We start from the raw sequence: 26984 nt of genomic DNA, 5'->3' as shown, positions 1-26984 counted from the left end.
TTTGGGGCTGTGTATAAGTCAATGGAGGGTTAATTCATTCACTCTCAGTACAACCCCTTGGTGCATACATATAGAGTGCACAGACTATAAATTTCCAAAAAATTGTGAGATTAAAACTATGATTTAGTGTAATTTTCCAAGATATTACAGAGAGCTGCTTTGGTGGATAGACAGAAACTACTTAATAAAATAGGAAATAGAAGCAGAAGTTGTCCACTTGGGCCCTTGTGCTTGCGCTGCCATTCACCAACATCGTGGCTGATGTTTTACTTCAGCGCACTTTCCTGCACTAGCCCACTCTCCTTTGATTCCTCAATTTTTCTGTGGTTGGCAAATCTAGAAGAGGAGGACAATATCTAAAATTAGACCCAGCCTTTTGGAAAATTTGAGTGATTTTCCACAAACATCAATTAATGCTATTGGTATTGGTTTATTATTGTCACTTGTACCGAGGTACAGTGAAAAACTTGTCTTACAAACCGATCGTAGAGGTCAATTCATTACACAGTGCAGTTACATTGAGTTAGTACAGAGTGCATTGATGTAGTACAGGTAAAAACAATAACAGTACAGAGTAAAATGTCACAGCTACAGAGAAAATGCAGTGCAATAAGGTGCAAGGTCACAACAAGGTAGATCGTGAGGTCAGAGTCCATTTCCTTGTATAAGGGAGCCGTTCAATAGTCTTATCACAGTGGGGTAGAGGTAGGTTGATTTGTTAATATTAAATATGTAATACCTGTTTGTTGAAGTATACAGTATGAGGGGCAACATTGTTTACACATGGGTGGTAGAGATGTAGAACCAGCTGCCAGAGGAAATTGTTAAGGCAGGTACATTGAGTACGTTTAAGAAGTATGTGGACAGGTATATGAATAAGAAGAGTTTAGAGGAATATGGGCCAAGTGCTGGGAAATGGGATTAACTTAAATATACATCTTGGTCGGCATGTATGGGCCAGAGGGCCTTTTTCCATGCTGTATGACTCTATATGAGGACAGGATGGGTATGTGGTCACAGATTGAGTTTTTTAAATGTCAAAACAGACATCACTTTATTGCAGCCTTTTCAATGGAACTTTGACACTTGGCCATTTCAGGAAATATTAAGGCAAATGGCCAAAAGCTTTGACAAAGTGTCAGCTTTTCCGGGAGCTGGAAAGAGAGGGCAAGAGGTGGAGCAGTTTGGGGATGGAACACCAGAACCTGTTGCTGTCTGCTTGAGGCACAACTGCTCAAGGTGGAGTGATTAACATCAGAAACGTGCAGGAGGCCAGGATTGCTGTGCATAGATCCCAGGTGGTTCTGGGGTGAAAGAAATCACTGTGATTGTGAGGAGGCAAGGCCATGGAAATATTTAAAACCAATTGTGAGAATTCTTGAAAATCAAGTTGTTGATTGACCAGATGCCAGTTGAAGTCAGAAAGCCTGTGAGCGATGGATCAATGGGGTATTGGTATTGGTTTATTATTGTCACTTGTACCGAGGTACAGTGAAAAACTTGTCTTACAAACTGATCTTACAGGTCAATTCATTACACAGTGCAGTTACATTGGGTTAGTACAGAGTGCATTGAGGTAGTACAGGTAAAAACAATAACAGTACAGAGTAAAGTGTCACAGCTACAGAGAAAGTGCAGTGCAATAAGATGCAAGGTAGACCAGGAGGTCCATCTCATTGTATAAGGGAACCGTTCAATAGTCTTATCACAGTGGGGTGGATGCTGTTCTTAAGTCTGGTGGTACGTGCCCTCAGGCTCCTGTATCTTCTACCCGATGGAAGAGTAGAGAAGAGAGAATGTCCCGGGTGGGTGGGGTCTTTGATTATGCTAGCTGCTTCACCAAGACAATGAGAGGTAAAGACAGAGTCCAAGGAGGGGAGACTGGTGTCTGTGATGTGCTGGGCTGTGTCCACAACTCTCTGCAGCTTCTTGCGGTCTTGGGCAGAGCAGTTGCCATACCAAGCCGTGATACATCCAGATAGGATGCTTTTTATGGTGCATCGGTAAAAGTTGGTGAGAGTCAAAGGGGACAAACCAAATTTCTTTAGCCTCCTGAGGAAGTAGAGGGGCTGGTGAGCTTTCTTGGCCATGGCATCCACGTGGTTTGTCCAGGACAGGTTGTTGGTGATGTTCATTCCCAGGAACTTGAAGCTCTCAACCCCCTCGGCCTCAGCACCATTGATATAGACAGGTGTATGTACACCGCCCCCTTTCCTGAAGTCAATGACCAGCTCTTTAGTCTTCTTGACATTGAGGGAAAGGTTGTTGTCATGACACCATTCCACTAAGCACTCTTATGGTGCCAATGAGGACACCAATACCAGGGCTTGGGATGAGTGCGTTGGAATAATTATGACTAGTAGCAACAACAACACGGATGAATCAGCAGATGAGCTGGAGTAGGGGCAGAGTCATGTGATGTTATAAAAAGCAGAAGTAGGCGGTCTTTGTGATGGCACAGAAACGAGATCTGAACTTTATCTCCGTGTAATTTATCACACCAAGGTTGCGAAGATTCAGGGAAGATGGAGTCAGAGAATGAGGAGCAGAATTTGTGGTAGAGACCCAAAATGATAGCTTTAGTTTACCCAACAGTTAATTGGAAGTAATTTCTATGTATGAAGAGCAAGCCTATGTATAAGGCAATGTGAGATAGAGACAGAAGAGACTACAGATGCTGGAATCTGGAGCAACACACAAAAAGCTGGAAGAACTCTGGGTCAGGCAGCATCTGTGGAAAGAAATGGACAGTTTCAGGACAGCCGACATTTCAGGTCGAGATCCTTAATCTGGGCTCTAATGGGAGATCTAATCCATTTACTTCCCCTTTGGGGAAGGGAGTTCTCTGCCAGTGATACCACTTCACATCTTCCCAAAGTGGCTGCCCAGTGCTGGACAGGGTACTTTATGATCATGTGTCTTTAATTAGGTTACTGAGGTGGTTAAACCAAGATTATTTGAATTCAGTACCTGTGTCCTTGACATAGACTGGCACTCAGTCAACCAATGACTTTAATTTTAAAGTTCTCATTGATTTTTAATCCTTCCATGGCTTTGCTCCCTCTCAATCATGGTGACTTCCTGCAGCCCTTGTCTGCAAGAGCAGGAATAACTTGCTGCATTTATGTAGGGCCCCAGCGCAACCACAGCAATAATATTGTGTGAGGTCTGGTCTCCTTACTTAAGAAAGGATATACTTGTAATAGAAGGAGTGCACTGAAGGTTCACCAGATTGACACCTGGATGGCAGAATGTCTGCTTTCTCTTTTATTTAGAAGAATGTGAGGAGATTTCATTGAAAGGTATAAAATTAGTACAAGGCTTGATAGCATAGAAGCAGAGGTGATGTTTCCCCTGGGCTCACAATCTCAAAATAAGAACTGAGATGAGATGGAATTTGTTCACCCCAAGGGTTGTGATTCTTTGGATTTCTCGACCCAAGAGGATGTCTTGAACAGAGCATCATTTGCTCTGTTCAAGACATTCTCAACAAATATCAATAAACTTTCAGATGTTAAAGGAATCAGGAGATATAGGGTTAGTGCAAGAAAGTGGCGCTGAGGTAAAAGATCACCCATCAGCTGGAGGAACTCAGAGGGTCGAGCAGCATCTTTGGAAGGAAAGGAATCGTTGATAATTTGGGTTGAAATCCTACATTTGGACAATTGTTGACCCAAAACATCGACAAGTCCCTTGCTGCTCGACCCACTGAGTTCCTTCAGCAGATTATTTGTTGCTCCAGATTCCAGCATCTGCAGTCTCTTATGTCTTCAAAGATCAACCATGATCTTATGGAATGGTGTTGGCATGAAGGGTTGAATGTCCTCCTCCAGCATCTATTTCTTATACGGATGTTCTTCATCCTTGCTGGATAAAAATGCTGAAAATCAAAAAACTGCAGATGCTGGAAATAAAACAGAAAATGCTGGAAACACACAGCAGGTCAGGCAGCATCCGTGGAAAGAGGAAGAGAGTTAATGTTTCATGTCAAAGACTGTCAGAACTGGTGACAGGTCTTTGACCTGAAATGTTACCTCTGTTTCTCTTTCCAGCATTGCTGTTTTGTTTAAAAATCCTGGAACTCTGCCTTAACACTGCTGTGTGAACGTTGTCTCTGCACTGACTGCATTGGTTCAGGGAAGCGGATCACTAACACCTCTACAAGATGAGAAATAAATGCTGTCCTGTCTAGCTCGGACAGTATCCCAAGGATGAATATTTTTAAAAAGATGTAGTGCTGGGAGGATGGTGTAGTGGAGACTCTCTAACTGTGTGTTGTCTGTGGGCCCACTGCCACAGCAGGAAGACATCCCTTAACCTGGTCACATATATCATTTCCACCAGAAGAATGGCTTTGCCTGCATGATGCTCTCTGAATTCTTTGAACTGGTGTAAGTAGAATCTTGTTGTAACATCTGATAAGTGTGCAAATAAAATTAAATAGTGTGAGCTCTCTCTACACTGTCCCATCAAACATTCCCAGGCCAGGTACAAGACAGGGTAGATCCGCCATACACTCTGTGTGGGAGCTTGCATGTTCTCTCTGTGATTGTGTGGGTTTCCTCCTACATTCTAAAGATCTATGCATTAGTAGGTTAATTGGCTGCTGTAAATTGCCCCTAGTATGTAGGTGAGTGGTATGATGAGAATGTGAGTAGAACAGAAAATGGGTGGTGGGTGGTTGATGGTCAGTGAGGTGTGGGGAAGGTCCTGTTTCCTTACTGTTTCTCTCTATGACATTCCCAGAACAGGGACAGCGTGGGTTAGGTACAGAGTAAAGTTCCTTCTACACTTTAAATATGTTATTCAGTGAGAGGTCAGGGAGATGGTAAGAATTTTGGACTGAGAACATTGGAGACAGTTCAAAATCAAGTTTATTGTCATCTGCACAAATCCATGTGTGCACGGGTACAATGAAAAACTTACAGCAGCATCACAGACACATTGCATCATGTAAGCAGCATTCACAAGAAAACATGAATTATATACAATTTTTACAAGAGAACAGAATTAGAACAAAGAAAAAGTCCATTTTAGTGCAAAGTGATCAAAGGAGTCATAGTGTTGCTAAACTAGTGATTAGGGTTGTGCCGATTAGTGGTGGACTCATTTCTCCCTTTTCTGTGTTTTAGGCAGTTCTTGTTTGTTGTGCTATTCACTACTTTCCTGTTCAACTGCGTGGAATATGACGTGCTGTTTGCAAACAAGTTTGTAAACCATACTGGTTCTGGGTACCCAGAGAGGAATAAAGTCACTCTGCCTGATGCAATTTTACCCACTGAGGAATGTACCACAAGGTAAGAGCTGTTGCTGAGCATGTGTTGGGTGGGTGAGGAGCTGAGCCAAACAGCTAGATGGATAGATCTATTGACCCCTTTTGTTTATATTTGGGCCCAGGTTCTGCTGTTGTGTCAATGCTGAAGCTAATGGCATCTGTGGTCATTATGTTGGGTGTCAGCAGGTGAACAGTTAAATGTGGAATTGGGGAGCTGTTGCAAGTGGTGGGCTAATCTGCCAATTGCTTCGTGACAATGAACATAGACCATGGAACAGTACGGCACTGGACAGGCCATTCGACCCGTGATGTTGTGCCACTCTTCATGCTGATTTATACAAATGTCCTCCTCCTGTGTAACATCCCTATCCCTCCATTCCCTTCATATTCATGAGTCTATCTAAAAGCCTCTATAAAACCACCAAACTGCCTGCTTCCACTACTATCTCTGGTAACCCACTCCAGGCACCTACCACTCTCTGTGAAGAAAAAAACACCCCTTATGTCACATTTAAACTCCCCCCCCAGCCTTAAAAGCATGTCCTCCAGTGTTGGACATTTCTACCCTGAGGAAAAGATATTGACTGTCTACCCTATCAATGCCTCTCATAATTTTAAAACCTCTATCAGATCTCCCCTCAGCCTCCAATGCTCTAGGGAGAAAAACCCAAGTTTGTCCAAGCTCTCCTTATAGCACATACCCTCAAATCCAGGCAGCATCCTGGTGAACCTCTTCTGCACCCTCTCCACAGTCTCCACATCCTATCTATAATGGGGTGACCAGAACTGCACACAATACTCCTAGTGCTGAAAGGCACCTCACGGATTGGGCTTTACTGAAGTGCATTGAATGGCGTGGTTTGCTCTGTGGATCCTGAGAACGCTCACTCTGCAGTGAACAAGTTGTTACAAGTCCACTAATCGCCAATTAGTGTCAGTCAACTTTTGAAAACTAACCTGCATAGGCAAATCCAACTAATACTTCATTGCTCTGCTTGGGAAACTTTGAGACATTTATTCAAAACTCCCTTGATGACTCAGTTGGTGAACACAGTGGCCAAAGAAGCAGGCTGTGTGGTCCCTGAAGTCCTGGTCCTTCTCTCTGCCTCTACAAACCAATGAAGTATTTTGCCATGTAATCACCATTTATAATGAAGGAAATGCAACAACTAGGTTGCACACAGCTGGCTCCCACAACAGCAATGTGGCATGACCTGATAATCTGCTTTAAGTGTTGTCTGACAAGTACTTCAAGGATACCAGTGAAAGCTTCTCGGTTTTTCTTTGAAGTGATATCTTGGAATTATTTGCACCCAACTAAGAGGGCAATTCACAACTTGCCCAAAACATGACAGTCGTGGCAATGCAGAGCTGCCTCTGTTAGTACAATGTGCCTGTAGCACTGCAACTCCACTGTGCAGAGCTCCTTTGGCGTTTTCCTTTGCACAGTGCAAAGGTCCCTCAGTATTATCACAAGATCACAAGACAAGGGAGCAGAAGCAGGCCATTCGGCCCATCGAGTGCTCCAAGGAAAGGGAAATAGAAATGAGAAATGGGGAATGGGGGAAGAAGAAGAAGAAAAAAACTATTCTAATCCCAATTACCGGCCTTATCCCCATATCCCTTGATATCCTGACTATTTAGATATTTATCTATCTCCTCCTTGAACGCCTCCACTGATCTGGCCTCCACTGCTGTACGTGGCAAGGAGTTCCACAAATTCACCACCCTCTGGCTAAAGAAATTTTTCCTCATCTCTGTTTTGAAACTGTACCCTCTAATTCTAAGATTGTGCCCTCTGGTCCTGGACTCACCCACCAAGGGAAACAGCCTAGCCACATTTACTCTGTCCTTTCCTATCAATATTTTAAATGTCGCTATGAGGTCCCCTCTCATTCTTCTGTACTCCAGCGAGTACAGTCCAAGAGCTGACAAACGCTCCTCATACGTAAGCCCTTTCATTCCTGGAATCATCCTCGTAAATCTCCTCTGAACCCTCTCCAACGTCAACACATCCTTCCTAAGATGTGGGGCCCAAAACGGCGCACAATATTCCAAATGAGGCCTCACTAGTGCCCTGTAGAGCCTCATCAACACTTCCTTACTTTTATACACTATACCTCTCGAAATGAATGCCAACATAGCATTCGCTTTCTTTACCACCGATCCGACCTGGTGGTTAACCTTTAAGGTATCCTGCACGAGTACCCCCAAGTCCCTTTGTACTTCCGTGCTTTGGATTTTCTCTCCTCCTAGATAATAAATCCCTCTGACAGTGCAGCGCTTCCTGGATACTGCCTCCCTGACAGCATGCTGCTCCCTCAGTAGCGGTCCATCCAACAATGCAGCATTCCCTCACTACTCGCTGGAGTGTGGCATCAGGTCTCTGGGTGGGACCTGAACCTACAATCCATTGAAAGTCGGGAATGCTACCCACTGAGCTGCTACTGACATCTTAGTCACTGTTGTTTCTTCCTGTTTCTTGAGGTTTGTGGAAATGGTTGATCACGTGTGTAAGTTGCACTGAGTCAGAATAGGAGAGTCTGTAGAGAGAGTGGTGGAAGCTGTTGCTGATGACCTTTAAGAAGTCTTTAAAATCATCTATGCGTAGTAGGCTACAGGCCAAGTACTGGAAGATAGGATTAATACTGATGGGTGCCCATGGGTCAGTGTGGATTTGGTGGGCCGAATGGTCTGTTTCCATGTTGTATGACTCTATGACCAGCTCAGTTCTCATCCACTTTGATGCCATAATGGAGGCACAAGAGACTGTAGGTGCTGGAAGTCTGGAGCAACACATAAAATGCTGGAAGAACTCAGCAGGTCAGGCAGCATCTGTGGAGGGAAATGGACAGTCGACGTTTCAGGTCAAGACCCTTCTTCAGGACTGGATGCCATAATCCTTCATTCTTAGATTTAGTTAACCTGGTCTCTACATTTTCAGGGAATGATTTCTATACTTGAACCATCTTTTGTGTAGAGAGTTTTATTTCTGAATCTTTTTCCTGGATAGTGCTTTCAATACCTTGTGTCCTATGTGATGAACCCCTCCTCCCAGATTCTGCCAGCACCTTTGGCAGTGTATTCTAGGTATCAGTCACCATATAGGGAGAGATTGGATAGGCTGAGCTTGTTTTCACTGCTGCGTAGGAGGCTGAGGGCTGACGTCATAGAAATGTACAAGATTATCAGAGATGGACTAGATAGTCAACTTCTCATATAGGGGTGTCAAAAACAAGGGGATTTAGGATTAAGGTAAGAGGAAGGAGCTTATTAGGGATCTGAGAGGTAAATTTTAATACGGAGGGAGGTTGATATTTGGAACGCGGTTCCAGAGGAGATGGTGGGATCAGGATATGGTCCTAATGTGGGCGAATGGGATTAGCATAGATGGGCAAAAAAGTCGGCATGGACATGATGGGCCGAAGGGCCTGTTTCTGTGCTGTACAACTCTCTATATATGTTTATTCAAAAAGTTTCAATTCGCAAACACACAGTTGCTCTCCTTAAATCGGCTCATATTTCAACCACTCTGTCCTTAACTCTAAATTTCAATAACATTCCCACAGCATATGTTTGAGTAACTGGTCTATAATTGCCTTGAACACCAGGGTCGCAGGGTTGGCTAGAGCACTACATCTGCCTGCACCTTCTTGGTATCTGTCGGTGAAACAATGGATAAGATTGATGGACTCTGTCATGGCTGATTTCACCAGGTGTCATGTGTTAATGAAAAATCTCTGAGCATTCCCACTTTATTTTCCTGTACGTCTCCCTCTCTCTCTTCCCTGTATCTTTCCCTCTCCCCACTCTTTCTCCCTGTCTCTGTTCTGTCTCTCCCTGCCTGGATGTCTCTGTCTCTCTCTTCCTGGTATTTTTTCTTTGTGTGTGTGTGTGTATGTCTCTCTCCCTTGGCTCTGTGTCTCTTTATTTTTACAAAAATCAAAGAACTGGAAATGTGAAATAAAAACACAAAATGCTGGAAACACTCAACAGGTCAGGCAGCATCTGTGGAGAGAAAAACAGAATTAACGTTTCAGGTCAAAAACCCTTCGAAGGGCATGGGAAATGGAAAATACAAGTTAGCTTTAAGTCCGAGACACAAGAAGTTCTGCAGATGCTGGAATCTGGAGCAATACGCACAAAGCGCTGGAGGAACTCAGCAGGTCAGGCAGCATCCGTGGAGGGAAATAAACAGTCGACGTTTCGGGCTGAGACCCTTCATCAGGACTGGAGAGGAAGAGGGCAGAAGCCAGAATAAGAAGTTTGGGGGAGGGGGAGGAGCATGTGCAGGCAGGGGATAGGCGAGACTAGGTGGGTGGGGGAGGGATGGAAGGTAAGAAGTTGAGAGGTGATGGGTAGAAGAGGCAAAGGGCTGAAGGAGGAGGAATCCGGTGGGAGAGGGCAGTGGACCATGGAATAAAGGATGGAGGAGGGGAGGAGAGGAGATGGGCAGGTCATCAAGGTGGGGGAAGGGAGCCACAGGAATAAGGGAAGACAAAGGAGTTTGGGGGGTGGGGAAGAAAAAGAAGGGGAGGGGTTACCGGAAGTTCGAGAGATCAATGTTGAGGCCTCAGGTTGGAGGCTCCCAAGGTGGAATATGAGGTGTTGTCCAAAGTCGAGTTTATTGTCAGATGCACAAGTCCATGTGTGCACAGGGGCAATGAAAAACTTACTTGCAGCAGCATCACAGGCACAGAGCATCAGCTAAGCAGCATTCACAAGAAAAACATAAATTATACACAAATTTTACAAGAAAGAACACAATTAGAACAAAAATAAAGTCCATTTTGGTGCGGTGATCAAAGTGGCTCTAGTGTTGCTAAACTGATTAGGGTTGTGCCGGTTGGTTCAAGAACCGAATGGTTGAAGGGAAGTAGCTGTTCCTGAACCTGGTGGTGTGGGGACTTCAGGCTTCTGTACCTCCTGCCCGATGGTGGCTGCGAGAAGTTGCAGAGAGGATGGGGAAGAGGTGGGTGGGACTATGAGAATATCTCTGATTGATGAGGCCTGGGTGAGGTCAGGGTTGCCGTGGGGATAAGCCTCCCTTTTTCTCTCGCTCCTTCTCTTTGTTGCCCCTCCTATGTATGTGGATTCCATGTGATTTAATCCTGAGGAGGTTGGAGGCACTTGGAGATGAAGTTTTTCCTGAATGTCCAATCGGGGTAATAGGCATTGAACTGCAGGAAGCCTCACTTTAGTCATCCACTATCAATAGTTAACGGTAGTCATCTCTGGATAGTGATTTCCTCCTTCTCCTGAGAACAGATATACCGACTGTCTGCAGTCACCGTGTTCCCAGAGTCACTGAGTTATACAGCACAGAAACAGGCCCTTCGGTCCAACTCGTCCATGCTGACCAAGTTGCCTAACCTAAGTTAGTTGCATTTGGCCCATATCCTTCTGAACCTTTCCTATCCATGTACATGTCCAAATATCTTTTAAATGTTGTAGTTGTACCTGCCTCTGCCACTTCCTCTGGCAGCTTGTTCCATTTACCCACCATTCTCTGTCCATGAACATTAGAAGCTTCTCTGAATCTCTGAAGGGTGGAGGATGGGCAGGTTAATGCTAGTCAGGAGGGTCGAAAGCTGTGTGCTGAGATGTTTACTGAACTATTTTCCATGTTGTACCCTAATAGGGTGAGTCATTGGCAGGTTGCAGGAAAGTTGTAGTGTTTACAACATTTCATGCTGACGAATAGCTGCTCCGTCTCCTCTCCTCCCGGCGTCTGACTTGCTGCCAAGGTACAGCCTCTGATGGTTCCTGGCACCAACACACACTCAGTCATGCCAACTTATTTCCGTTAGTTCTTGCTCAATCTGATCCAGTCCCACTTTCCTCTCTCCACAAGCCCATTTATAACCCCCGACTAGCTCTAGTTGGTGACACCCTCACCACTGAGTAACTAGGCCGCAGGGTTCAAGCCCTGCTTCAAAGAAATGAGCACTAAAGCCCAGGCTGGCAGTCCCAGTGCAGCCCGAGGAGGTTGCCTTTCTGATGCAGGATTAAATGGGAGCCAGTCTGTCCTTTCAGCTGAAGGTAAAAAGATCTGGCGGCAACATTTCAAGGAAAAGCATGTGAGTCATTCCTGGTGTCCTTGTCAAACATTTCCCACAAACAACATCACAAATAGGCTAGGACATACACCATGAATGGTAGGATCCTTGTTGAGGAACAGAGGGACCTTGGGATGCAAATCCAAAGATCCTTGAAGGTGATAACACAGGTAGATAACGTGGTTAAGAAGGCAAATGGGATGTTGGCCTTCATTAGTCAGGACATGTACTTAATTGAGGTTATGCTCCAACTTGATAAAACCTTGGTCAAACCTTAGCAGGAGCACTGCATGCACTTCTGATCACCACACTACAGGAAGGGTGTGACAGTGCTGGAGAGGGTTCAGAGGGGATTCACCAGGATGTTGCCTGGGATGGAGCGTTTTAGTTATGAGGGGGGACAAGAGAGGCTTGGTTTGTTTTCCCTGGAACAGAGGACATTAAGAGGGGACAGGATAGATATATAAAATTTTGAGGAGTACAGTTAGGGCAGACTGGAGGAAACTTTTCCCCTGATCAGGGATGAATGAATCTAGAGTTCATAAATTTAGAGTAAGGGGTAAGAAACCTAGAGGTGATTTGAGAGGGAACTTTCTCCACCAGAGGGTGGTGAGTACCTGGACTGCACTGCCAGAGTGGTGGGAGCAGAGTCACTGACAGCATTTAAGAAGTGTCCAGCTGAGCACTTGAATCGCCTGGCAATGAAGGCTGTAGGCTAAATGCTGGTGGATGGGTGCCCACTGGTCAGTGTGGACATGGTGGGCCGAATGGCCTGTTTCCCTGCTGTGTGATCCTCTGACTCTCTCTGGTTATGAAAATTGTGGAAAAGCAATATTGATTTTTCTTCAAAGCAATAATTCAGCAGCATATTTGTTTCTGGGTGAAAAACAAATTAAACTACTTAAACACTGACTTTGAGACTTTTTAGAAACATTTTATGCCTATGAATAGCAGTGTTGTTGTGCGGCTGCTGGAGAGAACCAGCTGCTGCCCTTCCTCAGCTGTCAGCCATTAATCTTCAGTGAAAGGCAGTGAATGAGTGTCGTCACTCAGCACCGATGCCCAGAGGTGGGCTGCTCCTCCTTCACCCAAGCACTTTAGCTGGTGAGGCAAGACAGCAACATTTGGTCCAATAAGTCCTTGGGACCAGGTCTCACCAATTTGCTGACCAGTCCTCACTACTTCAATGGGCCAATACTGCAAAATCTGCAGGCAGGCTGACCACTCACATTCACTGACCCTGACCCACAGCTGTCACCCCTCTGCTCTGTCCCTCCACCATATCTGTCTCCCTCCTGCTCTTTCTCAACCCCCTGTCCCCCCTCCCCATCCCCACCTCACTATCCCCCCTCCCTGTCCCACCATTCTCTCTTCCTACCCCCCTTCCCACCGTCCCCCCCACCCCCGTCTCTAGCCTCCCCCCGTCTCTGCCCCCCCCCGTCTCTCTGCCTTGCCCCCCTTTACTTATTTGCCAGAGATATCTCTTGTCCTCCTTTTGCCCTCCCAGTTTACTACATCCCTTGTATGTTCAATGTTATGGTTGTTCTTGGCACACATACACAGTATAAATGCCATGAAAATTAGCTTCTTGCAGCAGCAGCACAGTGCGTTACAAGACAAGGATAAACGTAAGTTAAGGTAAACAAATTGACATAAATCATACATAACTCGCATGTCGTAGAGTCATAGAGCAATACAGCACGGATACAGCCCCTTCGGCCCAATGAGTGGGGCCCACCCAGCTAGTCCCAATTTCCTGTGTTGGGCCCATATCCCTCCAAGCCCCTATCCAAGTAAAATAAACAACACTAGTGCAAGGCTGAGAGAGAGAAATAAATATATAGGTAGAATTAAGGTTTTTCACGTCGGTTCAAGACCTGAAGGCATTGGGGAAGAAGCTGTTGTTGAACCTTGAGGTGTGGGTCTTCAGGTGTGACCTGATGAAGGCCCATCGAGAAGAGAGCATGGCCTGGAGGGTGGGGATCCGATGGTGCTTTTCTGAGACATTGCCTCGTGTAGATGTCCTCAATGGTAAGGAGAGCTGTCCCTGTGATGGAACTGGCCAAGTCCACCACTCTCTGTAGCCTCTTGTGTTCCTGTGCATTGGAGTTTCCATGCAAGGCTGTGATGCAACCAGACAGAATGCTTTCCACTGTGCATCTGTCAAAGTTTGTCAAGAGACAAACTCCTCAAGGGACTCACATGACACCAGCTGCCTATGCCTCACCTATGCTCCCTCCTGTTTCCTGACCAGAACCTCAATAACCCTCATCAACCAGGGTTCTCTACTTCTGCCAGCCTTGCCCTTGCACTCTTCCTGTCTCACTTTTAAAAGCCTCCCACTTGCCAGATGTCCCCTTTACCTGCTAACAACCTTTGCAAGTTCCTGCCTAATGCTTTCAAGATGAGCCTTTCTGCAAATTTCAGTAAGGTTTAGGCCTCATCTGTACTTCTATTGTAGAAGATTGCTTCAACTGTAGATCTTGAGAAGCTGTGTAAAGTAGGAAGGAGAAGTGAGGAGGCAGAGTGTTGTGGGGAGACTTCAGGGCATCGGCAGCTGAAGGTACGGCCACCAGTGGTGGAGCCACAGAAGTTCAAGGATGATCGAGGGGCTCAGATTGGAGAAGCGGAGAGACCGGAGGAGGCTGTAGGGTGGGAGGAGAAATGCCATGAAGGGATTTGAAACAGAGGAGATTTACCAGGATGCTGCCTGGTTTAGAGAGTATGCTTTATGAGGAGAGACTAAGGGAGCTGGGGCTTTACTCACTGGAGAGAAGGAGGAGGATAGAGGTGTACAAAATCTTAAGAGGAATAGATAGAGTGGACAGCCAGCGCCTCTTTCCCAGGGCACCAATGCTCAATACAAGAGGGCACGGCTTTAAAGTAATGGGTGGGAAGTTCAAGGGAGATATCGGAGGAAGGTTTTTTGCCCAGAAAGTGGTTTGGGGCGTGGAATGCGCTGCCTGGGGTGGTGGTGGAGGCAGGTACTTTGGTCAAATTCAAGAGATTGTTAGATAAGCACATGGAGGAATTTAAAATAGAGGGATATGTGGGAGGAAGGGGTTAGATAGTCTTAGGCGAGGTTTAAAGGTCGGCACAACATTGTGGGCCGAAGGGCCTGTATTGTGCTATACTGTTCTATGTTCTATGAAACAAAGGATGAGATTCTAACTTAGATGTGGTGGAAGGCAACAAGCAGAGGCTTGATGGATGAATGGGAATTGGTGCATTAGGTACGGGCAGCAGTTGGACAGCCTGAACTATGGGCAGAGTAGGAGACTAGACAGGAATGCTCTGGAACTGTGGGCGCAGGTGAGGATTTCATCAGTCACTGAACTGACGGAGAGGGAGGTGAAAGCAAACCGTTTCGATGAAGGCATTGATATGAGGTTAAGCTGACCCTCTGATCAGATATGACTTCATGACGGTGAGCAGGCTGGTTCAGTTCAAGACCGTTGCCAGTTATCCCGATGTAATGAATAGACTGCCAATACTGTATTATACCCAAGGACAGTGTACTCTTATTTCCTGTTGATGCTGTACATTGACTTCCAGTAATGTAAGTATCCCAGGAGAGAGTAACAACTGCTGGCCCATTGTCAGATAATAATAGCCTTTAACTGAGAAGTATTAGTTATACCGTCTGCTGCTGGAGGACGTGCAGAGGTGGCCAGTTTTTGTTTTTACATCAAACTGTCCCAATTCTCCACCTGCATGCACACATTCAGGGGACTAATGCTTCAAAGGAAGGAGTTCCAATGCCTCCTGGTTGCTGGGGAATTTAGTGGCACACTTAGCAGAGCTGCTGCCTCACAGCGCCAGAGAGCCGGGTTTGATACTGATCTCCGGTGCTGTCTGCGTGGAGTTTGCATGTTCTCCCTTGTCTGTGTGGGTGCTCCAGTTTCCTGCCACATCCCAACGACGTGTGGGTTGGTGGGTTAATTGGCCGCTGTGCGTGAGGGGTGGAATCTGGGGCGAGGGGGGAATTGGTGTGAATGTGGGGAGAATAAAACGTGAGGTTAACGGTGATTTGACGGTTGGTGCTGAACTGGTGGGCCACAGGGTCTGTTTCCTGCTGTATCTGTAACTAACTGAAGCTTAGTTAATTAATCAAATGAAAAATGTAAGCATCAGCAACGGTGACCATGCAACGACTGTTTACCAATGTACTTCAGAAGGAAATTTGCAATCCTTGCATCCAGCTTAGCTTCCAATGGGGAGGAGAGGGGCTCTAGAACCCGATGTAAGAATCTGCAGAAGGGGAAGATGAGCGGTGAAGCCTCAGAACTGCCTCATCCCCTCAGCTGAACTCTCTGACAATGCAGTGCTGCCCCTCCCGCAGTGCGGTGCTCCCTCAGCACCGCCGCTCCCTCACCACTCTCCCTCGTTGGTAGTGGTGGAGTGTCGCTCTAGGCTTTCTGGTCTGTTCTGTGAGAGGGATTAACAGCCACGAGATCTGATCTGGAAGCTGGAATGCTACCGATTGGCTGAACTCTGTGACAATTTATTCTCGAGCTGCTGACCTTGGTTAAAGGGAGCCCACACTGGCGATGTGATGTGTTGGTGGGAAGTCGTATTCTTGAGCAAATGCTCTTACAGCTGAACGGCTTTCTGAGGAAGCCTACAGGTAGTCATATGGCCACAGGTAGCCCAGGTGAGGATGTGTGGGCCAGGTTCCCATTGCCGAGGACTGAATGTGAGCCAGTGACCATCCTGTGTGCAGTTCAGAAATGGCAGGCTATTCCCCTGGGAATTTGTGTTAATCCCGACAGTTTTGTGGTTGCTTTCATGGTGCCAGCTCACAGATTACCTGGTAGGATTTGAATCCCTTACCCCTGAGATTTAAGCTAATTAATCGAGGTTGCATTAATTACAATTAGATTCCCCTAGGGAAAGGAACGAGCTCTGAACTCCCAAGTTTACATCAGATTAAGTGACATGAGAAAGGAGTAACTCATGAAACACAAAGCAGTGACTTAAATACATATGAAAAATCATTGATACCTTTAGCATCTACATAGGATTCCCATATACTTAGGGTTTGTCTCTGCTGTCACTGGGATGGATGGCACCTTGCTAATTAGTTTTAATGTTACCTTCTTCTGTTCTAGGATTCGAAACAATGGTTGGATTATCTTTCTCCTGATCATGGCTGCTGTGTTCTGGGTCTATCGCCTGGTTAAAGTTATCTGCAATCTCCTGAGCTACTGGGAAATCAGAACATTCTACATCAAAGCACTGAAGATTCCCACGGTATAGCCCACAGCTCATCAGGGGACCCTTTGGAAAGCTTCAGTGTGCCCAGTGATCTGATGTATCAGTGTGTGGGTGGGGAGGGTGACTAGTCCTTCTGGTGGTTTCATACAGTTGAGGGCTTCATTGGCAATCCAGGGAATAACTCCTTTTATGTGGCTGTTGAGGAAACACAACTGTAGTTTACTTTTCCCAGTTCAAACACCCACATCAGATACCTTCCTTATCGGTTTGTGGATCAGGATTGAGATGCTCACTGTTCTCAGTGACATTGGAGTGTTTTTTAATTTTTAATTTTTGTTAACTTTCTCACCCCAGCACTTTTCTCAGGTATCTTTTACCCATGGTGGGATTTGAACTTTAATTGGATTAGCTAAATTATCGTCATATACACCAGGCTGCAACAAAATTCCTTGTCTGCCTGAAGCTCACAGTTCCGTGGTAATAAATGCAACGATAAATACAGTGATGAGCACCAAACAACAGAACTGTGCAGAGACTGTAGTGCAGCCTGAGGTGGTGCAGACAGAACTGCTAAAGTGACAATAGCGGAATAACCGAGAGAGGGAGAGTTCAGAGTCAGAGAATGTGGCAGCACCACCGGGAAGGGGATGTGAAAGGGGTGACTGGTTTAGGGGTCTGACAGCAGTTGGGGGTGAAGTTATTAAGTCTGGACGTCCAGGCTTTCAAGCTCCTGTATCTTCTCCCAGAAGGTAGAAGAGAGAAAAGGAAATGGCCAGGGTGGCAGGTATCCTTGATGATACTCGTAGCCTCTGGGCTGAAAGCCCTCCACGTGTCCGTGCCAGCGACCTGGGTTCAATTCCCGCTGCTGCCTGTAAGGAGTTTGTACGTTCTCCCCGTGTCTGCGTGGGTTTCCTCCGGGTGCTCCGGTTTCCTCCCACATTCCAAAGATGTACGGGTTAGGAGCTGTGGGCATGCTATGTTGGCACTGGAAGAGTGGCGACACTTGCAGGCTGCCCCCAGCACATTCTTAGCAACACAAAAAGACACATTTCACTGTGTGTTTTGATGTACATGTGACTAATGAATAAATATCTATCGATCTAAATATCTATCTGTGAACCCGGTGGGGCAGTGACTGACGGTGGCCTTTCCTGCCCCCTCCAGGTCGAGCTGTGCAATTACACATGGCAGGAGGTGCAGGCCCGTCTGATCCAGCTCCAGCGGGAGCAGCAGATGTGCATCCACAAGAAGGAGCTGACGGAGCTGGACATCTACCACCGCATCCTCCGCTTCAAGAACTACATGGTGGCCATGGTGAACAAATCGCTGCTGCCCGTCCACCTCAGCCTCCCTCTCCTGGGCGACGTCATCTTCTTTTCCCAGGGCCTGAAGTACAACTTTGAGTTGATCTTCTTCTGGGGGCCTGGCTCCCTGTTCCAGAACAAGTGGAACCTCCACCCCAAGTACAAGCGCTCTGGCAGCCGCCTGGAGCTGGCCCAGCAGCTCAGTCGGACAGTGCTGCTGATGGGTGTTGCCAACCTTCTGCTCTGCCCCTTCATCCTGGTTTGGCAGATCCTCTACGCCTTCTTCAGCTACACCGAGGTGATCAAGAGAGAGCCTGGCAGCCTGGGAGCCCGTCGCTGGTCCCTGTTTGGGCGCCTCTACCTCCGGCATTTCAACGAGCTGGACCATGAGCTGCAGGCCCGCCTCAGCCGTGGCTACAAACCCGCTGCCAAGTACATGAACTCATTCACCTCACCGCTGCTGACGGTGATCGCCCAGAACCTGGCCTTCTTCTCGGGCTCCATCCTGGCCGTCCTGATTGCCCTCACTGTCTACGACGAGGACGTGCTAACGGTGCAGCACATCCTGACTGCCATCACCGTGCTGGGCATTGTGGTGACGGTGTGCAGGTAAGGCTCAGGGGGGTGGCTGGTGACTCGCACCAGGAGCGCCCTGGCAATGCAGGCAAGGACAGGACCACTGTGTCTCAGGCCGGCTGCTGGGGAACTCTGAAACACCAAGGGAACAGAACCTGTAGACCATTCCACACTGCAAGTGTAGTTCTTCCACTGCACTAACCCATCAAAATGTTACAGGGCAGGAGAAGCAGAGCAAAGCTCCCTCCACACTATCCTGTCACACACTCCTAGAGCAGGGACAGCATGGGACAGACACAGTAAGTTCCTTCTACGCTGTTTGATCACACACTCCCGGGTCAGACACAGTGAAGCTCCCTCCACACCGTCCCAGCACACACTCCCGGGGTCAGACACAGTGAAGCTCCCTCCACACCGTCCCATCACACATTCCCGGGGTCAGACACAGGGTGAAGCTCCCTCCACACCGTCCCGTCACACACTCCCGGGGTCAGACACAGTGAAGCTCCCTCCACACCATCCCATCACACACTCCCGGGTCAGACACAGTGAAGCTCCCTCCACACCGTCCCATCACACACTCCCGGGGTCAGACACAGTGAAGCTCCCTCCACACCGTCCCATCACACACTCCCGGGGTCAGACACAGTGAAGCTCCCTCCACACCGTCCCATCACACACTCCCGGGGTCAGACACAGTGAAGCTCCCTCTACACTGTCCCATCACACACTCCCGTTGGTCAGACACAGTGAAGCTCCCTCCACACCGTCCCATCACACACTCCTGGGGTCAGACACAGTGAAGCTCCCTCCACACCGTCCCATCACACACTCCTGGGGTCAGACACAGTGAAGCTCCCTCCACACCGTCCCATCACACACTCCCGGGGTCAGACACAGTGAAGCTCCCTCCACACCGTCCCATCACACACTCCCGGGGTCAGACACAGTGAAGCTCCCTCTACACTGTCCCATCACACACTCCCGGGGTCAGACACAGTGAAGCTCCCTCTACACTGTCCCATCACATACTCCTGGGGTCAGACACAGGGTGAAGCTCCCTCCACACCATCCCATCACACACTCCTGGGGTCAGACACAGAGCAAAGCTCCCTCCACACTGTTCTATCTGATGAGACCAGACACAGCCCCAGTTTTGAATGGCTAAACATGGAGACGTTTGGCTCCATCACCTCTGTTCTTTTGGGCAGCTCCTGTGTTTGTGCTCACTGCTTTGTGTGTTCCTGGAATGATCCCTAGTACGTGGCTGTGTTGCTGTCTCTCTCTGCAGGTCCTTCATCCCTGATGAATACATGGTCTGGTGCCCGGAGCAGCTGCTGCAGTGTGTTCTCGCCCACATCCACTACATGCCTGACCATTGGAAGGGAAACGCCAATAAATCGGAGACCAGGGATGAGATGGCACAGCTCTTCCAGTACAAAGCGGTACGGCGAAGCCTGGATCCCACCCTGGGGGAGAGCATGATGGGGTCCATCAGGGCACGTGCAATGAGGAGAGGAGATTCTGCATCTCTTTAGCACCTTTCACTACTTCAGGACTCCCCCAGTTTTCTCTCAGCCACTGAAACCCCTTTTGAAGGATGGTCACTGTGTAACACAGCTAAAGTCTGTAGCAGTGTGACTGTGGGAGGGTGCTCTGTTTCACTTATTGTTTGGGGTTAAATATTGATCCCTGGAGAGCAGGGAGAAGTTCTGAGATCATCATCTGAGAGACCGGATGCTGCCATGTCATCTGAAATGTCTCACCTGAAAGCTGGCAGCTCAGCAGTGCAATGCCCCTCTGACAATGCAGCACTTCACAGTACAATGTTCCATTAGCATTGCCCCTCCAACAGTGCATCACTCCCTTCGAACTGCCCCACCCAGACTGCAGCAATCCCTCAGTACTCTCCCCTGACAGTGAAGTGCTCCCAGATGCTAACTCCCTGATGGCAGCCCTCTCTCAATACTGCCCCTCTAACACTCTCAGCACTGCTCTTGTGTGCAGTTCTGGTCACCGCACTTGAAGGATGTGAAGACTTTGGAAAGGGTACAGAAGAGGTTCACCAGGAATATTGCCTGGATATTGGGCTTCCCCTTTTCCTATCTTCAGTCCTGAAGAAGGGTCCTGACCCGAAACGTTGACCGCCTGCTTTTCACCACGGATGCTGCCTGGCCTACTGAGTTCCTCCAGCATCATTGTGTTTTTCATATTGCTGGATTAGAGGGTGTGAGCTATAAGGAGAGGTTGGACAAATTTGGGTTGTTTTCCCTGGGGTATAGGAGCCTGAGGGGAGACCTGATAGAAGTTTATAAGATTATGAGAGGCACAGTTAGGGTAGACAGTCAGAATCTTCTTCCAAGGGTAGAAATGTCAAACAGTAGAGGACATGTATTTAAAGTGAGAGGGGGAAAGTTTAAGAGAGATGTGTGAGGCAGGTTTTTTTTTACAGAGAGAGTGGTGGGTGCCTGGAACGGGCTGCCAGGGGAGGTGGTGGAAGCAGATCCGATGGTGGCGTTTGAGGCTGTTAGAGAGACACACAGATATGCAGGGAATGGAGGGATGTGGATCATGTGCAGGCAGAAGAGATTTCGTTTCATTTGGCATCGTGTTCGGCACAGATATTGTGGGCCGAAGGGCCTGTTCCTGTGCTGTACTGTTCTGTGTTCTCAGATAGTGAAGCACTTCCTCAGCACTGCCTTTATGACAGTGTAGTGCTCTCTCACTACTACCCTTCAAACCCTCTCTTTAGATTTTGAGGCACGTGTAGATAAACCTTATCCAGCCCTCCCCTGAACTCCACATTAACGGGAATTCCTTGAGTTTTGACCTTTCATGTAAAGACCTCTGAAAGCCCTCCCAGCAGCCACGGTGTGACTGTGTCTCAGCCACGGACCTGCCCGTGAATGAGGGTCCCGATTCTGAGGGTCCCATTAACTTGTCCACAGGCAGAGTGTCTCCAGGCCTGGCCCATCCTTGTGGCCGGCTGGGTCTCAGTGAGTGGGGCCCGAGGAGAGTGCTGGGCTGATCTCCCAACCTGGCTGTGAGCAGAACCACACTGCAGGAATCTGGACTGGACTCTCCAGGCTGTGTGTGATGTTGGGGTGGTGACTGATCTTCAGTTCTGTGTGTTCCAGGTGTTTATTCTGGAAGAGTTGCTCAGTCCGATCATCACTCCATTTGTGCTTATCTTTTCCTTGCGACCCAAATCCCTGGAGATCATTGACTTCTTCCGAAACTTTTCAGTGGAGGTGGTTGGCGTCGGGGACATCTGCTCCTTTGCACAGATGGATGTCCGCAAGCACGGCAACCCGATGGTGAGTGGGGGGTGCGGTAGGGGCAGGGGACCGCACTGAGACTTCCCACAGTCACACATCTACACCACACTTCCCACAAGACTCCACGTAACTGCACTAGCTCGGGTAGACGACAGGGTCGGCATGGATGAGCTGTGCCGAAAGGCCTGTTTCTGTGCTGTGTAGCTCCATGACTCCATAAACCTAGGGGTTTCTTCACAGGTGGAAGCTCTTCCCCGAGGTTCCTGGGGCTGACAGAGTTGGGGAGATGTTGGTCTTATAAACTAGTTGGCACAGTTTCAATGTCAGCTCCCTGGGTCGCGGAGGTTTTGGGGACAGACCCCTGGGTCGGGGTGGTTTTGGGGTCAGACCTCTGGGTCGGGGTGGTTTTGGGGATAGACCCCTGGGTTGGGGCAGTTACAGTGATGGGGCCCTGGGTCGGGGTGGTCTCGGGGACAGACCCCTGGGTCGGGGTGGTTTCGGGGACGGGGCCCTGGGTTGGGGTGGTTTTGGGGACAGACCCCTGGGTTGGGGTGGTTTCGGGGATGGAGCCCTGGGTTGGGGTGGTTTTGGGGACAGACCCCTGGGTTGGGGTGGTTTCAGGGATGGGTCCCTGGGTTGGGGTGGTTTTGGGGACAGACCCCTGGGTCGGGGTGGTTGCAGCGACAGACCCCTGGGTTTGGGATGGTTTTGGGGGCAGGCACTGTGATATCAGCTGGCTCTGGAATTAATGGTCCTCTCTCTGCAGTGGCTGTCAGAAGGCCAGACTGAGGCCTCAGTCTACCAGCAGGCAGAGAACGGGAAGACTGAACTCTCCCTCATGCACTTCACCATCACCAACCCTCGCTGGCACCCGCCCCAGGAGAGCTCGGTCTTCATTAGCCACCTGAAGGAGAAGGTGCAGCACGATGCAGCTGCTGGGCCCCCTGCTCAGCACCTCCTCTCCGACACTCCCCTCTGCAGCTCGCTCCTATCCAACGAGTCCACCAATGTTGTAAGTGTCACAGCACACCCTGGGGTGGTCAGGATCTCAGTAGATGGAAAGAAGTGTGGGAGGAGGAGCAGAAACACTGGTACGGTGCTGCAAAGGCAGAAACACTGCAGGTTCTGGAATAAAAAATCTGATGAGGTTTTTTGAGGAGGTGACTGAGATGATAGATGAGGGTAGGGCAGTGGATGTTGTCAACATGGACTTTATTAAAGCATTCAACAAGGTCCCTCATGGTTGGTTGATCCAGAAGAATAAGGCACATGGGATCCATGGAGACTTGGCATATTGGATTCAAAGTCATCCTGGCCAGAGAAGGCAGAGAGTAGTGGTGGAGGGGTGTTATCCTGACTGGAGGTCTGTGACCAGTGGTGTTCCACAGGGATCAGTGCTGGGACCTTTGTTGTTGGTGATGTATATAAATAATGTGGACAGAAATGTAGGTGGGCTGATTAGTAAGTTTGCAGACAACACAGAAAGTGGTGGAGTTGTGGACATGAGGAAGTTTGTCAAAGGATTCAGCAGGATAGAGATCAGTTGGAAATGTGGGCAGAGAAATGGCAGATGGAGTTTAATCTGGACAAGTGTGAAGTGGAAGGTCAAAAGTAAGAGGAAAGTGTGCAGTAAATGGCAGGACCCTTTGGAGCATTGATGTACAGAGGGATCTTGGGGTGTAAGTCGACAGCTCCCTGAAAGTAGCCACACAAGTGGACAAAACATTAACTCATTGCTCTCTCCTCAGTTGGTGCCTGACCTGCTGAGTATTACGAGCACTCTCAGTAAAATAGATCAGAGTACAAATTTCTAAAGGAACAATATTATAACAAAGTAAATATAAATATGAGATTAACTATGATAAATCCACAAATTATTGGCTTGAATACTTGACACCACTATTATGGGACAGGTCAAAGGGTTGTATCCTAGACTGAACACCACGACAGCCACAGCTCTGCGGCAGAATAGGTTGAAGCAGGAAGAAGCAGCGTCTTAAATTTCTTCCGCTCCTCACTGAAATCACAGCAGGTCTGCAGCTTAAATCCATCCATCCAGCTTGACAACAAAGCTGTTATTATCCTTGCCTAGCAATAATCAGTTCATTTCAGATTTTAATTCACTAATAGAGCGAGCAGCTGCTTCTATTAATGGACAGGGATTTCTGTTAATGCCAAGCTGGTCTTTGAGTTGGGAGGTTGTGACTTCAAATACCGTTCTGGTTCTGAGTGAGTGTTAGACTGTTGGAGGGGTAGTGCTGAGGGAGCACCATACTCTCCGATGGACATTAATGGGGCACTGTCGCATTGTCAAAGGGAGCATCTTTTAGTCGAGACCAAACAGTAAAGGTGAATGTTAAAGATTCTTAGCCACATTTTAAGGAACAGCTGCAGAGGTTAGCTGTTGATGAACCCATCTGGTTGATGGGTTAGTGAGGGTGGTTAGAGAGAGGAAACACAAAGAAGTGCCAGAGCTGCAGGAAACACACAGCCCGTCAGGGTGGTTGTCACGCTGAGACTGTGGTGAGAGGTGCTAACTGACCAGGACAGTCGGTTTGTAATTTGTCCATTATTCTGAACTCCTTATCAGTCAGAACAAGTGCAGTTGATGCCTCCGGCTCCTCAACTAGCTCAAGTGGCTCCCTCGTCTCCCAACAGTTGTAAAGAACCTCTAACCTTGCTTGCTAGCCATGATTATAGACTAGATAATAGTGCATCAGCCACACAGTGCCAGAGACCTGGGCTTAATGCTGATCTCAGTGGCTGTCTGTGTGGAATTTGCAAGTTCTCCCTGAGACAGCATGGCTTTCCTCCAAGTATTCCGGTTTCCTCCCACATCTTGCAGGTTGGTAGGTTAACTGGCGGCTGTAAATTGCCCCTAGTGCATTGATGTGTAGCAGAATCTAGGTGAGTTGATGGGAGAATAAAATGGGTTGTGGTAAGATTAGTGTAAAAACAGGTGGTTGGTATAGACTTGGTGGGCCGAAGGGCCTGTTTCCATGCTGTATCACTCCCTGACTCTACCTTAAGTAAACTGCAGAGTTCTGCCTGGTTCCTAACCAACAGATAGCCCTCAACCAGAAGTAAGCAATTTAACTGGTCATTCAGCTCACTGCTGTTTGCAGGATCTTCCTCTGTATAGAACACAGACCAGAACAGCACAGTACGGGTCCTGCGGCCCACAATGTTGTGCCGACCAATATAAACCTACTCCACGATCAATCCAACCCTTCCCTCCTACACAGCCTGTAACCCTCCATTTTTCTTATATCCATGTGCCTATCTAAGAGTCTTTTAAATGTCCCTGTCATATCAGCCTGCACCACCACCCCCGGCAGTGTGTTCCAGGCACCCAGTCTGTGTAAAAGTAACCTATCTCTGACATCTCCCCTAAACTTTCCTCCACTTACCTTAAACTGATATCCTCTGGTATTGACCATTGCTGCCCTGGGGAAAAGGTGCTGGCTGTCCACTCTATCTATGCCCCTCGTAATCTTATACACCCCTATCAAGTCACCTCTCATCCTGCATCACTCCAAAGAGAAAAGCCCTAGCTCACTCAACCTTTCCTCATAAGACATGTTCTCTAATCCAGGCAGCATCCTGGTAAATCTCCTCTGCACCCTCTCTAAAGCTTCCACATCCTTCCTACAATGAGGTGACCAGAACTGAACACAATACTCCAAGTGTGGTCTGACCAGAGTTCTATAGAGCTGCAACATCACCTCGCGGCTCTTGAACTCAATCTCCTGACTAAATGAAGGCCAACACACCTTCTTAACAACCCTATCAACCTGTGCGGCAGCCTTGAGGGATCTGTGGACGTGGACCCCAAGATCCCTCTGTTTCTCCACATTGTGAAGAATCCTGCCTTAATCTTGTACTCTGCCTTCAAGTTCAATCTTCCAAAGTGTATCACTTCACACTTTTGGCTGCGGCTTCCATGTTAACCCAAAAAAACATTTTCTTCTCTACTAACGTAAGTGATGGAGGGATTGCCAGATGTCAGAGGGGCAGTACTGCAGTGTCAGTGGGATGTGGTGTTGTGTGGGTGTGATCTGCATGTCCCCGTGCCTCACTGTACCCTTCTCCTTGCAGCCGGAGAACCTCATCATGAGCCTGCTGACGCACTCAGCACTGCCGGGCTCACCACTGGCAGGCAGGGACGGGGGTCCTGCTCAGGCCTGCAGTACGGCCTCTGCTGCTGCCAGCGTGCTGGCCTCGCTGTCCTCCTCTCACCACCCGGCCCGGACAAGGTCCCACACCCTCCTGGTGGAGAACGGTGCCGAGAGTTCCCTGTATCGCAGCGACAGGACCATCATCGAAGAGAGGTAGGCGACCAGCGGAAACACAGAATCAGAATCCTGCAGGTGCCAGAATCCTGAGATAAACCCAGAGGATTCTGGCTTCAGTAGGTCAGGCGGTGTGAGCTCTCGACCACCTCCTGAGGACGTCAGTCTGGTCCCTGTCTGTACAGGGCAGGCAAACCTCATTCCCAGTCCTGGAGCCTCTAATCAGCCCGGACCACCCTTGGGGTCCAATGGCTCAGACAAGTGCCTTGTTCGAAGCCTGAGCAATGCTGCTTTTTGACAGTGATGCATCCTACAGTTGAATATTTTGCTGACTTTTGTTAACTCCAGCAAGAGTTCCAAGATATTATTGAACCAGTTGCATTCAGACACTGGAAGGTGGCTGAGGAGTCCATCACTGAAGAGAGGTAGTGGTCCTGACAATTGAGTATTGTGCATGGTCTCCACACTCACTGCCCTAGTGATAAGTCAGATAACACAGCCAAGCTCATACAGAGAAAATAGTCTCAAAAGTGAGGCGCTTGAAACCAGTCGGGATTAGTTAGTGGCTAATTGACATTTCCCTCTTGTGTTTCTCTTTGTTACATCAGCGTGACTGAGAGTGCTGGCTCAGGCAGATCCCTGCTTCTCGCTAACTTTGCTTCTACAGAAATGAGTCTGCATGCTATCTACATGCATGAGGTAAGCACAGAATGGCTTCTGATACAGAATGGGTTGGACATGGCTGGGACCTCTACTTTTTGTGATATTTATTAATGACTTAGATGAGGGGGTGGAAGGGTGGGTTAGCAAGTTTGCAAATGACACAAAGATCGGTGGTGTTGTGGATAGTGTGGAGGGCTGTCAAAGCTTACAGAGGGATATTGATAGGATGCAGAGCTTGGGCTGACAAGTGGCAGATGGAGTTCAATCCAGAGAAGTGTGAGGTGGTACACTTTGGAAGGACAAACTCCAAGGCGGAGTAC

The 26984-nt window shown here is 48.1% G+C and overlaps 1 protein-coding gene across 5 annotated transcripts in view; it reads left to right on the top strand.

Annotated features, from left to right (window-relative positions):
- atg9b (autophagy related 9B) overlaps positions 1-26984 on the top strand; it is a 55364-nt gene that overhangs the window by 20301 nt on the left and 8079 nt on the right. For 4 of the 5 annotated variants that reach the window (XM_052022792.1, XM_052022793.1, XM_052022791.1 and 1 more), the window contains exons 4-12: positions 4331-4391; positions 5133-5297; positions 16446-16587; positions 17716-18464; positions 19723-19876; positions 21569-21748; positions 22476-22721; positions 25808-26040; positions 26610-26700. In XM_052022792.1, coding sequence (XP_051878752.1) covers positions 4331-4391; positions 5133-5297; positions 16446-16587; positions 17716-18464; positions 19723-19876; positions 21569-21748; positions 22476-22721; positions 25808-26040; positions 26610-26700 — 2021 coding nt within the window. The remainder of the gene's footprint in view (positions 1-4330; positions 4392-5132; positions 5298-16445; positions 16588-17715; positions 18465-19722; positions 19877-21568; positions 21749-22475; positions 22722-25807; positions 26041-26609; positions 26701-26984) is intronic. The other variant, XM_052022795.1, reaches the window with a different exon arrangement.

Source organism: Pristis pectinata, chromosome 9, assembly GCF_009764475.1.
Source record: "Pristis pectinata isolate sPriPec2 chromosome 9, sPriPec2.1.pri, whole genome shotgun sequence".
Lineage (NCBI taxonomy): Eukaryota > Metazoa > Chordata > Chondrichthyes > Rhinopristiformes > Pristidae > Pristis > Pristis pectinata.
The sequence above is the reverse complement of the archived record's forward strand: the minus strand, read 5'-3'. Positions and strand labels throughout refer to the sequence as shown.